This window comes from Canis lupus, chromosome 9 (genome assembly GCF_011100685.1).
Source record: "Canis lupus familiaris isolate Mischka breed German Shepherd chromosome 9, alternate assembly UU_Cfam_GSD_1.0, whole genome shotgun sequence".
In the NCBI taxonomy this organism is placed as follows: domain Eukaryota; kingdom Metazoa; phylum Chordata; class Mammalia; order Carnivora; family Canidae; genus Canis; species Canis lupus.
In genome coordinates this window covers 18,172,579-18,186,346 of record NC_049230.1, presented here as the reverse complement: position 1 = coordinate 18,186,346, position 13,768 = coordinate 18,172,579, and the positions used below count along the sequence as shown (strand labels likewise).

The following is a 13,768-nucleotide window of genomic DNA, read 5'->3' as shown; positions in this document are numbered from 1 at the left end:
CCACTGTCAGGCTCACCCTGGGACCTTGGGGGATCTCTGAAGCCAACCATTCCCTCCTGTACCAGTTCTATTTATTCAAAAGCCTTCCTCTTGGAGGGCTGGGCCAGGTACACTGACTGCCGGAACTCTGCCTCTAGGTGTATACCTGCCCCCTTACCTGGCTGCTGATGCCAGTCGCGATGTCCCCCACCTTGACCCGGTGAAACTCTCGGATGTGCAGGTGTTCGCCATTGAGAGACTGTATCTGGATTTTCACACCTAGAAGGTAGGCAGCGGGACCCGTCAGGAGAGTGGCTGGAGGCTCCCTAAGGAGCCCCATGCAGAGGGACGCAGCATGGCTCTGAGGAAGCTGACTGACATTTAGGCTGGAGCAGCCCAAATGCTATACACATGCTGGCTCTTCCTGGTAGTCTTCTATCAACACCTAGAATTTGGCTTGCACGATGCAAAGAGCTAAGCCTGGCTCTGAAGGGGAACTAGTATTTCAACCTGCACACAAAGCAGAACGGAAGTGGGAACAGAGACTCCGAAATTAGCCTGTGGGCAACTCAGGCCCACAAGTAATGTTGTCTGAGCTGGGGTGGCCGTTGGCCAGGCCGTGGGGGCTTGATCCTTGTGTTGTGTCACACTGGGAAGAGGCCTGTCAAAATTCACCACGTAACCTGTGCAGCCACACTTAAAAACATCTTATGACTTTAAATCCCAGGGGAGGACCCCAGCAAACTTGCTGCTGAGTTCTTGATGAAAATGCTCATGAGGTCTTATTCCTCCTTTTCCCTTCGAGACATTATTTCTTGACTCTAGGCCAGGAGAGGCTGCTTTGTGCCCCAAGCAACGAGCCTTCTGGAACTCCCCATCGGCAGCCCATGAGGGGCAATGGTCCTTCACTGCCCCACCAGGAAAGGCTCTTGGGCAATCAGGGCCTTTGCTCTAAACTGACTTCATGGCCAGTCTGGGCACCAGGTGCCTTCTCCCCTACCTCCCAGCTCCCTAAATCCAGGCAAATCAGGTACTGCGGGGGCTGCTGAGCAGGCAAGGGTTGGGCTGTACCATTGAAATAGCTCGGAGTGTCAGTGGGCCGCCCCCGGGCCAGCACCATGTCCCAGCTGGAGCTGCGAGCCTCTGCCTGGCTGCTCCACGAGTGCACGCCGGAACTCAGGGTGTCCCGTGAGCTCTGAGAGGCCTTCGACGGGTTCTGAAACAAGAGTGGATACAACTCAGGCCCCCGGGTTCGGGGGGCGGTCTCTGGCCTTGGTTGGATTTGGGGCACAGGGGCTCTGGGCCTTCCTCCAGGGTGAGGGACTGCTCACATCCTGGGCTGGAGTGTGGCCCTACTGGGCACTTTGGGGGCAAAGCAGGGGGCTGAGGTCATGAGGGGCTCCTGGGCTGGAGGAGGGAGGAATATTTCTAGGGGGACCCAAGTCCAAATCTTCTTCCCATTATCCCTAGCAGCCAAACCATTCCCCAATTCCCAGGTGTGTGGAAGACAGATTATCTCACTCTGAGAAACCATGACCCCCTGCCCTGGTGGGGAGCCTTTCCACAAGAAAGGAGTGACTCCCTTCAGCCTCCCTTTACCCTTTTAGCAGGACACAAAGCTCTGGGCTGTGGCTCTGGGTCCACGGCCCGCTTACCTTCTCGCTGTCGTCTGATAGAGACAGGCTGTCGATGCTGAGGCACGAGAGAATTTGCTCCTGCTCCTCCAGTGAAAATGGCTGGGACAGGCTGTTCAGAAATAATTCTGCAGGGAGAGGCAGAGGATGGCTGTGAGAGACTGGGAACGGCCCGGCCCGTCTGTGTGTCTGGCCACCCGGACCGCAGGAGTGGACCTCTGGGGGAAGGCGCCCATGCTGGCTGCAGAGGGAGGGGAGCACAGGCCCCGGGGCTGTGGCCAAGGCTGCCATACCTATTTCCAGCTGCTGCAGTTCCTGCTCAGGGAGTGTCGCCTTCCGCTCAGCTGAGCTGGGGTTTTTGGCAGGGGTCGGGTCCAGGGAGGACAGAGGCAACGGCTCCCAGGTCTCAGACTCCTCCTTGCCCCAAGTCAGGCTTGGAGACTTGTTCCGCTCTGGGGGCTCTGGGGGCAGCGGAGGTTGGAGCTGAGGGGCCCCGCCCGTAGTGTCCTCAGTTGGCTGGGGCCCTGGAGCCTCAGGTGAGAGCTCCCTCGGCTGGGCGTGCAGGGTCCGGTGACAGTGGCCTTGGCTGGGCGGGGCCTGGACTTGGTGTGGCAGCGGACGTCTTGGCTCTTTGTACTCTCCCCTCCAAGGACTCCTCAGGCCCCCCACTGTAAAACAGCACAAGTGGTGAGGCAGAGACAGGCCAGCCCAGGCGCTGGGCCAGGGCTGGAGGCAGGCAGCGAGGGAGGACTCTTGTCTCACTCAGGGACACAATTCAGGGTGTGGTCTTGGAGGAGGCTTCTTCCCTAAGATGGCCTTCTACGATGGGAATAGGACAGTATTTCTGTCTATGCCATCTTCCTTCTAGGTCATAATCACAACTTTAAAAATGACAGAAATGGCTCCAAGGAAGGACTCTGTCACTAGTAAAGAGAAGATTTAAAAACAGCTCTGAGTAACACCAGCTTCGAGGTCCCATGTAAACTGGCCTGCTTGCCCCCCCCCCCCCCGCCCCCACTGCCATCTCTCTTCTCCTCCCTCTCTGCAGCTGGTGCTTCCTAAGGGCGCCATTTCTCTGGAGTGTGGTAACAGGTTTATCTATGTTTGTGGGGGGTGGGGGGGCAGGAGGGCATGCAAGGTTTCTCTCCTGTTTTATTTATTCCCCTTTCATTCCCATAACCAAAGCCATTCCCATGCCTACCTCCTGGTGACAATCTATTATGTTTGATGTGTCACTTTGGGTTCAATCATGCTCTTAGCAAAGTCTGTGTTGTTTTTACTGATCAATATTGAATTTGCTGGGCGCCTGGGTGGCTCACTCAGTTAAGTGTCAGCCTTTGGCTCAGGTCATGGTCCCAGAGTCTGGGGATGGAGCCTGGAGCCAGGCTCCCCCACTGAGCAGGGGAGCTTGACTTCTCCCTCTGCTCCTCTCCTGACTCGTGTTCTCTCCCTCTTACACTCTCACTCTGAAATGAATAAAATCTTAAAATCTTAACTTTTTTTTTTAAATTTACAAAAAAGGCATCGTGTTTTCTATCCATCCTCTTTTTTACCTGGCACTATGGTTTTAAAATCCAGCCGGTTGTTCTGTGAACACTGACTTGATTTAACTGCTGCCTGGCAGTTCCTGTGTTCCCTGTGACACACCCTTGCCTTTGGCCCCTCCGCTCTCCCAGGAAGGGACACGCCATCGCACCCTACTCCCCTCCCACAAATGACTCAGCAGCATGCATCCTCAGCAAGTCCCCTTAAGGATCTGGTGAGAACCTCTTTGGCGTGCCGGGTATGGAGTGCAAGGTCACAGGTCTGCAGATGTCTGCCCGAGTGCTACCAGGTGCCCCCCAGCAGAGCCTAAGGGCTACTATCTCCTCACCACCACTTGGTGCTACGAACTTTCTGCCTTTTCTCACTTAATGGCTGGAAAGTGGTACCTGGCTTTATTTCACATTCACTAATGACTAATGGGCTTGAGCCCTCTTTGTATGTTGTAGTCCCTGTCCCCCATCTATTGAGCAGCGAGGCGCAGTACAAAGCACTTCTACTCACACTACCATCTTCTAACAAGCCCAAGGCGGGTGTCCTCTCTATGCTCTAGATGGGGACACCAAGGCTCTGAGAGGTTGAGAGGTCCTTGCCCTTGACCACAGCACTACCCTGTGGGGTCCCGTGCCCCTACAGCCAGTGGGGGGCTCTTACCATGCTGCAGCGCCAGGCTGACTTTTCCCCCCAGCTCCACTGCAGATGCACGGCGGCCAGGCTCTTTCCTCAGCCCCTCCTGGATGGCCTGGGCGGTGAGAGGGGCGCAGGAGGGTGGGATCTCCCTCACAGGTGGAGGCTCGCTGGCGATCTGTGGGTCAGAAGGCAACATGTGTGGCCTGTCCCCCCTCACTTCCCAGGATGCAGCTTTCTGTTCTTGCTCTTCCCCACTCTCCCCTACCCTGGGGTTGGTCAAAAAGACTTGAGAGGGCTGGGACTTTTCCAAGGAAAAGGAGAAAAGGGGCCAGGTGGGCCAGGCCAGTGCCAGATGGCAAGGTGCCCATGACCAGCCCATAGGGAGGCAGCAGAGATGGCACAGTGTATGAGTGGAGGAGAGCCCCGACCTGCCATGAACTCAAGGGGATCCCTCACTTAGGATCTCTCCTTGGGCCTGCAGATTTGGGTGGCAAGCATTTTAGTTAGGATCCCGCATTTATGATGAGGCCTCTTCCTGTTGCCATCTGCCACCCAAGAGCAGACCAAATGGGGGCCACCTTAAGCGTGCAGCCTGGGCCCTGTGGCCCTGCTGGCTCTCCCTCTTCACCATCCCAGGTGCCGTCACTGACCTTGAGGCAGAGTGGCCCTCTAAAGTACTGGGTCCAAGGGTGGCAGCCGTTGAGCATGTGAAGCATCATGCAACAGCTGCTCCAGACATCCACCTTAGCATCACAGGGCTTGCCCATCACCACCTCTGGGGCCATGTGGGTCTCCGTGCCAGGGATGTAGTCTCCTGAGAAGGTGGGGTGAGACCGGAAAGCCAACTATGAACTTTGATGGGTAAGAGCCTTGGCAATGACCCCCTCTCTCCCTGGCCATTGAGTCAATTCAGTGAAAATACCTGGAAAAACCTAGAATTTATCTCTGTTAAAGTATCTCAGACAGAAAGGAAGCTTCCATATCAAACCTGCTGGGGATGAGCTAAGTCAGGGGCTCCACTGGGAACTGGTACAAAGAACACATCACCCAAAATAGGGGCTCGGCCCTTTGGACCAAATCTTTAGAATGCCTTTTTTTTTTTTTAAGATTTTATTTATTTATTCATGAGACACACACACACACACACACAGAGAGAGAGAGAGAGAGAGAGAGAGAGAGAGAGAGAGGCAGAGACACAGGCAGAGAGAGAGGCAGGCTCCATGCACAGAGCCTAATGCAGGACTCCAGGATCACACCTTGGGCCAAAGGCAGGTGCTCAACCCCTGAGCCACCCAGGAGTCCCTTTAGAATGCTTTTTAAAATTGGGGAGGGGGAGATCCCTGGGTGGCGCAGCGGTTTAGCGCCTGCCTTTGGCCCAGGGCGCGATCCTGGAAACCCGGGATCGAATCCCATGTCGGGCTCCCGGTGCATGGAGCCTGCTTCTCCCTCTGCCTATGTCTCTGCCTCTCTTTCTCTCTCTCACTGTGTGCCTATCATAAATTAAAAATAAAATAAAATAAAATTGGGGAGGGGCCTGGACATTGAAAATCAGGTTGCAGGAGCCTAATTAATGGTTTGATGTTCCTGAAATTTCAGTGCATGGGAAAAAAAACCCAAAAGACTTCTAGTCTTAAGACTAGAAGGATCAATACCAGATGTGAAATTTTCCCCCCGCTTCTGGTGATTTGAATTTTTTATTTTTGCTTAGTTCTACTTTCTACAAAAGATTTTAGGGGCAGCCCAGGTGGCTCAGTGGTTTAGCACCACCTTCGGCCCAGGGTATGATCCTGGGGGCCCAGGATCGAGTCCCACATCAGGCTCCCTGCATAGAGTCTGCTTCTCCCTCTGCCTGTGTCTGTGCTCTCTCTCAATCTGTGTCTCTCATGAATAAATAAATAAATAAATATTAAAAAAAAAAAAAAAAGATTTTAGAAAAGGACTATTTTTGTAATAAGAAAAAAACTCACTATTTTAAAGTGAAGGGCAGATGTCCATTAGAATTTACGTCTTTAGAATGATCAACACAGTCCTTTTATAACAGAATCACTTCTAAAAGATTGTTTTTCTTTCGGTCAAGAAGAAATAATTTTATGCTTAATGCTCTAAATGAAAAAAGCAAAGTATAGGGGTGCCTGGGTGGCTCAGTCAGTTAAGCATCTTGTCTTCAGCTTAGGTCCTGGGATCAAGCCCAGCACTGGGCTCCCTGCTCAGCCAGGAGCCTGCTTCTCCCTCTCCCTCTTCTGGTCCCCCTGCTTGTGCTCTCTCACTCTCTCTCTGTCAAATAAATAAATAAAATCTTAAAAAAAAAGTGCAGGGCACAAAATTGGGTTATATCAGCCTTAACTTTGTACAGGTAAAAAAAAAAAAAAAAAAAAAAAGACAGACAACCTGGAAGGAATTATGTAAAATGTTCATGATCATCTCTCCAGGTAAGAGGAGCAGAGTGGGTTCTATTCACCTCTTCTAGACCACGTGACTCTGTAGTTGCCCAATATTTTACAATGGATGTGGATTATTTTATTTTATTTTTATTTTTGATTATTTTAATAATCTAAGAACAAACATTTCTCCAGCTACAGAGCCTCGACCCCCCATTAGCCCTCCTGTTGTGCTTCCAGAAACCATGCTCAGAGGCCCAAGAGGGCCACAGCCACAGGCTGGGAGCATAGCCATCCAGAAAAGGCTATAGAAGATAGCTGGAGCTCTGAAGGTGCCTGGGCAGGACACCTGGGGCAGGGCAGTCAGCCTTTCTGTTCCCTTCTCTGTGGAACAGGAATATCTGAAAATATCAGCATCTGATGCTCATTCCTGTGTTGAAACCTAACAAAAGCTTTCTGAGAACCTAGAGTTGTGGAGGGCTGAAACAGAATGGTAGACAAGGAACACTTGCATCTCTATTACTCTCTGACTGCCATTCCAAGCGCACAGGAGACCTGGGGTGACTGAGCAAAGGCCCCTGCTAGTCATCCTGGAAGGGCAGTGGAGGCAGGGCTTACCCGTGACCACGGACTTCCCCAGCCCGTTGGGTTGAAGGCACACGGCATGGCCGAAGTCACAGAGGGCCGCGCGGCTCCCATCGCTGGACAGGAGCACGTTGTCAGCTGCAGGCCACCCCAGAGAAGAGGAGGAACAGGTGAGTCAGTGTAGGCCCCAGCCCACTCTGGACCTCCAGGGAGGCAGTTTCTGGCCAACCCTACATGGCAGTTGCTGCTTCTAATTAGTTTCATTAGTCATGAGGAAGGGAAGGGGGTGATCAGCTCAGGCTAGAGGCAGGCAGCAGGCAGATCTCTGAGGTACAGGGACAGAGTTTACTCCTGGGGCTGCTGCCACTCAGCTCTACTGTCCCCCTGCCTTCTCCCAGTGGTCATGGGCCTATAGGAGCTGGATCTGCCACTGGCAGCTATGGTGTCAGGCTGAGGGCTTGGTCAGCACACTTCCCCGTCCCACCAGCATAGCCCTGTAGGCCGGACTCAGGCCCTGCCCCAGGGAATGGCCAGGCAGGCCCAGATCCACGAGGAAATCAGGCAGGATGAGGTAAGAGAGGAGCTAGCTGGGGACCAGGGCGGTCGGGGCATGAGCCTCACCTTTGATATCTCCGTGCAGAATCCTTTGAGAGTGGAGGTATTCCAGCCCTTCTAGAGCCTGGCCTAGGTAGTAAAGGGCCCGGTCCTCTGGCAGACAGCCCTTCTGCTTTATGAGCTGACCCAACGAGCCACCTAGGAGACCAACGGCCAGACTTTATGTGGGGCATTTCCAGGTCTGCAGGCAGGCCAAGGGCAAAGGCCTTTGAAGGGCAGCTGGTGGAAAGGAGGCCTTTCCTGGCCATGTCACAGGGTCAGAAGATTAAAAAATGGAATTACTAGGGACCAAGGTCAACCTGGGCAAGACGTGGGGAAACCCCAAGTCTTGGCTCTGAACTATGACGGGGGAAGAGTGGCGCCTGGCTCCTTACCTTCCAGCAGTTCCATGAAGATGTTGACCCAAGGACCTTCCTTCACAGCTCCATACAAAGGGACGATTCTGGGTGAGGTCAATCCCGCACACGCCATCAACTCCTCTGCCCGGAACACTTCGATGCGCACCTGGCAGGGCCCAGAGGTCTTTGTGAGTCAGCGTGAGGGCCTGGGGCCATTTCCCTGGCATCCTGGCAGGACCCTCGGTGCTCCCTGCAGAGACTGCTAATGTTTCCCGTGTTGACTGTGAGGCCAGGCAGGGCCCCGGTGGGGCTACTGGACCCTGAAACTAAACTATGTACCCTGGGGGTCATGTTCAACTTCTAGTATGTGGTTAAAGTTCTGCACTGCTGATGTGTGTGGAAACAATTAGAATCACACAAAAACTACAACCCTATCCAGAGCCCTGGCATGCTGCCCACCCTCAAATCTGCCAAAAACAGAATTTTTTCTCCCCTAGCCCAAATGGCCAGGCCATTTCTAGGATGTGGGACCTTTTGTTTATCAACATTTGTGTCTATTCCCCAGAGGCCGGGTTTCCATCTTATCTGCAGCCAGAGCTGATGCAGCCAAGATCCTGGCTCTGTCAGCACCCTTCTCAGCGCTTTTCTCAACTCCCAATTATTTGTCTTTTCCCCTGAGGATGAAAATGTCTATGTAGATGGAGTAGTGCTTGTTTATTCTGTTTGCAGCTGTTTCCCCAGGATCTTGGCCTAAGAGCAGCTTCTAAGGGGGAGTGGCTTGGCCAAGGCTCCTCCCGCAGGGACCACCCACTCCTTTGTGCAGGGACCAGCGCAGCAGGGTGGGATGAAATAGGCCTGGGATCCAAACATCCTAGACAGACTCTGGCTTGGCCATTTCCAAAGGTAGATTGCTTCCCCTAAGCTCTGTTTCCATATGCAAAGGGAGGTGACAGTGGTATCTGGTCCCGCATAGAGGGAGGACTTGGAGGGATGATAATCAACAATCAACACCAGGCCTGGCAACCAGTGGGTGCTCAGGAAATGTCAGGTGTCCACTTCAGGTCAAATAAGGGCGGCTCATTAAACACCTGGAATTCTAACAGAGGCTTGTCCTTTCTGGCTGCAGCTCGTTCCTGACTTAGCTTTGAGAGGTACCAGCAGGGGGCGCCAGTGGCAGCAAAACCAGCCTGGAAGAAACCAGTCAGGACCTGCCTGGCAGAGCTTTGCTTGGAGACGTGCTGACTTGGCAGGAGCTCTGCCGATGTGGGGCTTTTGGGCTTTTGGACTTTCGCCTATCAGTGGAAAATGTCTTCTGGTTACAGAATATCTGGTTTGGTTAATCAACTCGCATAAACTTTGACTCTTTGTCAGTGTTTCCAGCTCTGAACCTGAGCTGGAGTTCACCAACAGGACTTGTACTAGCAAATGTCTTTAACTCTCTGGCTCCCAAGCTGTGAGCGGAAGCACTCTGGGGCACCCCTGAGGACTCAGCAGGGCGCCGCAGGGTGTTTGACATTTGAGGGAAGCAGCAGTGATGGCTATCTTGTGGGGCATCACAGAAACTACTTGCTCAAAAGAGCTCAGTTTCAGCATTAGCTTGTGCTCCATTCTTTCCACAGATCTTCATGGAGCTACGTTTCTGGAGGGTGCTGTGATAAAAGTACTTTAGGGGGGAAGTGTGGAGCAGGTGAGGATGTCCAGCTGGATTTCAAAATTTGAGAATTGTGCAGTGCCCAAGGAGGCATACATCCCGTTAGGAATTATGGTTAAGAACAGAAGAAAAAGGGATCCCTGGGTGGCTCAGCGGTTGAATGTCTGCCTTTGGCCCAGGGTGTGATCCTGGAGTCCTGGGATCGAGTCCCACATCAGGCTCCCTGCATGGAGCCTGCTTCTCCCTCTGCCTGTGTCTCTGCCTCTCTCTCTGTGTGTATCTCATGAATAAATAAACAAAATCTTAAAAAAAAAAAAAGAACAGAAGAAAAAGGTTCTTTGACTTATATGCATTGTTATTCAAATGACCACTAAGTTGTTAGGTTGAACACTACCTTTTGGGCAGGGGGGGTGGGGGCTCAGCGGTTTAGCGCTGCCTGCAGCCCATGGCTGACCTGAAGACCCGGGATGGAATCCCACGTCGGGCTCCCTGCATGAAGTCTGCTTTTCCCTCTGCCTGTGTCTCTGCCTTTCTCTCTCTCTGTCTCTCTGTCTCTCATGAATAAATAAATAAAATCTTAAAAAAAAAACCCACTATTGTTTGACCTAAAGGGAGCTTTAATGTACTTGTTTTGGCCTGAGGTACCATGAAAAATTTCTGACACTAAGGGCTGCGAAGCAAGAAAGTTTGGGAACCTCTGCTTTAATTATTAAGAAATCCATAAGTCCTTGGGAGTGTCCCAGCAATGTTAAAAACATTCTCACCCAGGACCGCCTGGGTGGCTCAGTCTGTTGAGTGTGTGACTCTTAATCTTAGAGTTACAAGTTCGAGTCCCAGATTGGGTGTAGAGACTACGTAAAAATGACAATCTTAAAAAAAAAAAAAAATTGTCACTTAGACCCAAAGGGGTCAGAGGGGATGCTTCAAAACACAATGTGCCAGTCCCAGGGAGAGCAAGCAGAAAGAACAGGCCAGAGGGAGCTGGGTGGGAAGAATGGACATGGCCCTCCTGTCCCAGCCAGCTACCCATCTGGCCCACCTCTCCTTCCTGGACTTCAGCATCCACATCAGGGTGGTGGGATCGAGCCTGGTGAGGGTTCCAAGCTCAGCACTCAGCAGGGAGTCTGCTTGGGATTCTCTCCCTCCCTTTCCCTCTGCCCCTCACCCCCACATGCGCATAGATGCCCTAAGTCTTTTTTTATTTTTTATTTTTTTAAAATTATTTATTTATTTATTTATGATAGTCACACACAGAGAGAGAGGCAGAGACACAGTCAGAGGGAGAAGCAGGCTCCATGCACCGGGAGCCCGACGTGGGATTCGATCCGGGTCTCCAGGATCGCGCCCTGGGCCAAAGGCAGGCGCCAAACCGCTGCGCCACCCAGGGATCCCTCTCTCTAAGTCTTAAAAACCAAACCAAACCACTATTTACTGCCCATTTAACACATGCCGGGCACAGTTCTAAGCACTTTGTAAGCATTGGTATTTGCATCTTACGGCAGCCTGTGGGGCAGCATTCTCACTGTCCTCATCGTACAGGCAAGGAAGCTGAAGTCTGGATAAGTAACTTGCCCAAGGTCACTGGCAGAAAGTATCAGAGCTGGCATCTGGGTTGGGGAAGCCTGACTACAGAGCTGCCAGCTACCCTGCCTCGCGAAGGCCTTTCCAGAAGTCTGGGCTTTTCATCTGGGATGTTTTCACATCCATTCAGGAGTGAGCATACAACCCACCCCCTGGGGGGAGGGGGAAGTGTGGTCAGCAATCACCTAACTGCCAAATCCACAAGCCACTTCTTTCCGCTTAACTGCCTGCATGCTGATGCGGGGCATTGATTTTTCCTTCTTGAGACTCTCCCCTCTTGTTTGCTTATTTATTTATTTTTAAAAAGATTTTATTTATTCATGAGAGACAGAGAGTGGCAGAGACATAGGCAGAGGGAGAAGCAGGCTCCTCACAGGAAGCCTGATGTGGGGCTCGATCCAGGACCCTGGGATCACGCCCTGAGCCGAAGGCAGACGCTCAACTGCTGAGCCACCCAGACGTCCATTCCCTCTTGTTTAGTATTTGTGTCCATTTTATTGCATCAGTGAAAAAAGGGATAATCGCAGATCTGTAAATTCTTTTAAAGATTCCAGGAACATAAAGTATGTGAAAGTAATGAATAACTAACACAGTACCGGGCATGTAGTTGTTCGACGAACAGAGGGCTTCCCCTTTATTTCTACCTCCTCAGGGAGATATTTTCCCCTTAATCCTAGTTCTGCGTTCTCAACACTTGTCCAGGCTGCCCGTGCTCATGTACCTCGTTGATGGCTGCTTCTACCATCTAGACCATGTAAGCGTCCCTCCCTCACGACAACCCGAGCTCTTTTGGGGCAGGTGTGTGGATTCTGCTATTCGGTCTCCAGACCCTGGCACAGTGTCTGGCACAGAGCAGGTCCTTGGTAACAGCTGGCTGGATTTGGCCAAGGCCACACTAACCCAGATCAGTGGAAGAGTCAAGAGGAGGCTCCCAGAATGCCATGCTTGAGCCAGATGTTCTGAATGGTTCTTAACCCTCTTTGGGCCACAGACCCCTCTGAGAATCTGATATCTGATACAGACTTCCCCATCCACAATGTGTGTGTACATACGCACCACATACAAGTACACCATAGAATAAAGTTCCAGAAGTTCGTGCATTCCATAGTTTTACCTGCTGACTACGATATGAACTTCCACATTGGCTGATAAAAAGCGCTAGCGAGATGTATATGTACCAATAAGGAAATGTGACCACAATATACTATTACATGAAAAACATGGCACAACTGTAGGGCACAATCTCATTTTAATAAAACAAACTATATGCTTATGCGGTCCCTGGGTGGCTCAGTCAGTTAAGTGTCTGCCTTTAGTTTGGCACAGGTTCCCTGGATGGAGCCCCTGTCCCAGGCTCTCTGCTTCTCCCTTTCCTACTGCCCCTCTATTTCCCCTCCTTATGTGCGTGCACACAAACAAAATCCTTAAAAGATAAACTACGTGTTTATATAAAGTCTAAAGGGATTTATGTCAAAGGGCAGGTGCCTCTGAGAATTGGATTGGGGAACAGGGAGACTTTTGTGTTTTAGGGTATCATCTGAATTCTTTTATAATGAGCCTGTGTTTATTTGCAACTAAAAGATCAAACTAAACCTTAAAAAACAAAACCCTCTACATTAAACCCCAGACTCGTGACCAATCAGCATCTGACCTGAGGCCACTGATGTTCTACAAGGAGGACCAAGGAAGTGCTGTTGTACCACATAATGAATCCTCAGGGAGCATTGGGGGGTGTACAACTTGCTCTAACCCCTTGTGCAGACTGACCTCTGACCCCTGCTCCCTCCCCCAACCCTATCCTCTTGGCAGGGAACTATTTTTCAGATCTTTCAGCTGAAAATCCTTTTTTTTTTTTTTTTTTTTTCAGCTGAAAATCCTAAAGGACACCAGTGCCTGCCCTACTCCCCCATCCCCTTGCCCGCCCCCTGGACCGCCTTGTTGGCAGCTGTGTGGGCTGAGAGCGGCCAGTTCTAGCGGGCCTGGGCAGCAGCTCTGGAGCTTGGGAGCCCATTCGTTGTGGTTGGAGCTTTTCCGCCTGCCATGGGGAGGTGAGAAATGGAGTATCTGTCCTCTTCTACTATATCAGGGTTGTTTACCTTGTTGCCTGGGACTCAGAGAACCTCAGCAGGGCAACAGCTGAGAAGCCCAGTGACTAAGCTCTCCCCAGCACTGGGCACTGGTTTCCAGGACACTTCACACTCTCACTCTCCTCCCACCCACCTCTCAGGAGGGACAGCTGAGCCTTCTCCGATGGCCTGCGGGGGGACCTGCGGCTGAAGAGGTCAGGCACGTAGCCTTGGCATCTGCAGCGGAGAATGATGACCCACGCTGGCAAGGACTCAGCATTGCCAGCACGTGCTCCAGCCAAGGGCGGGTGGCAGGGCTGGAGTTTGCTTGTTTGACATACTATGTCTGAAGTTTGGGGTAATACCTACGGATAGTCCCCTTTCGGCCTATTACCTGGGGGCCCAAACTCTAAACTTTAAACATCCCGGCCCACATATAAGCCAAGGCAGCTAGGTTATTCATGTAACAATTTGTGTCCTCACCACTGAAAGCCACAAGCACCCATGACCACAGCGGCAGTGGTGTTCACTATGCATGGTGCCTGAGTGTGCCGGCCCTGCCTCGTCGTCGTCTGGCTATTTCGTCTTCTCTCCTGGGGAATCAGAGCATCTGGGACAAAACCCACTTGAAAACACGATCCATGGAACGCCTGGGTGGCTCAGCTGTTAAGCGTCTGCCTTCAGCTCAGGATGTGATCCTGGAGTCCCGGGATAGTGTCCCACATTGGGCTCCCTGCGTGGAGCCTGCTTCTCCTTCTGCCTATGTCTC

General features: G+C 51.9%; 1 protein-coding gene and 1 long non-coding RNA gene across 9 annotated transcripts in view; one reads left to right on the top strand and one right to left on the bottom strand.

Moving 5' to 3' along the window:
- The window catches only part of MAP3K14 (mitogen-activated protein kinase kinase kinase 14), a 46,978-nt gene that overhangs the window by 1,896 nt on the left and 31,314 nt on the right, over positions 1-13,768 (bottom strand). For both annotated transcript variants that reach the window (XM_038547043.1, XM_038547044.1), the window contains exons 7-15: positions 7,738-7,867; positions 7,370-7,501; positions 6,782-6,886; positions 4,436-4,599; positions 3,810-3,960; positions 1,907-2,281; positions 1,635-1,741; positions 1,051-1,195; positions 158-258 (exon numbers count right to left, since the gene is read on the bottom strand). In XM_038547043.1, the coding sequence (XP_038402971.1) occupies positions 158-258; positions 1,051-1,195; positions 1,635-1,741; positions 1,907-2,281; positions 3,810-3,960; positions 4,436-4,599; positions 6,782-6,886; positions 7,370-7,501; positions 7,738-7,867 (1,410 nt within the window). The remainder of the gene's footprint in view (positions 1-157; positions 259-1,050; positions 1,196-1,634; positions 1,742-1,906; positions 2,282-3,809; positions 3,961-4,435; positions 4,600-6,781; positions 6,887-7,369; positions 7,502-7,737; positions 7,868-13,768) is intronic.
- Positions 1-13,768, top strand: part of LOC111097342 — a 25,598-nt gene extending 11,830 nt beyond the window's left edge. For 2 of the 7 annotated variants that reach the window (XR_005364348.1, XR_005364349.1), the window contains exons 4-6: positions 8,828-9,388; positions 11,611-11,687; positions 12,801-13,768. This is a non-coding gene — a long non-coding RNA (uncharacterized LOC111097342). The remainder of the gene's footprint in view (positions 1-8,827; positions 9,389-11,610; positions 11,688-12,800) is intronic. The other 5 variants (XR_005364355.1, XR_005364352.1, XR_005364351.1 and 2 more) reach the window with 3 other exon arrangements.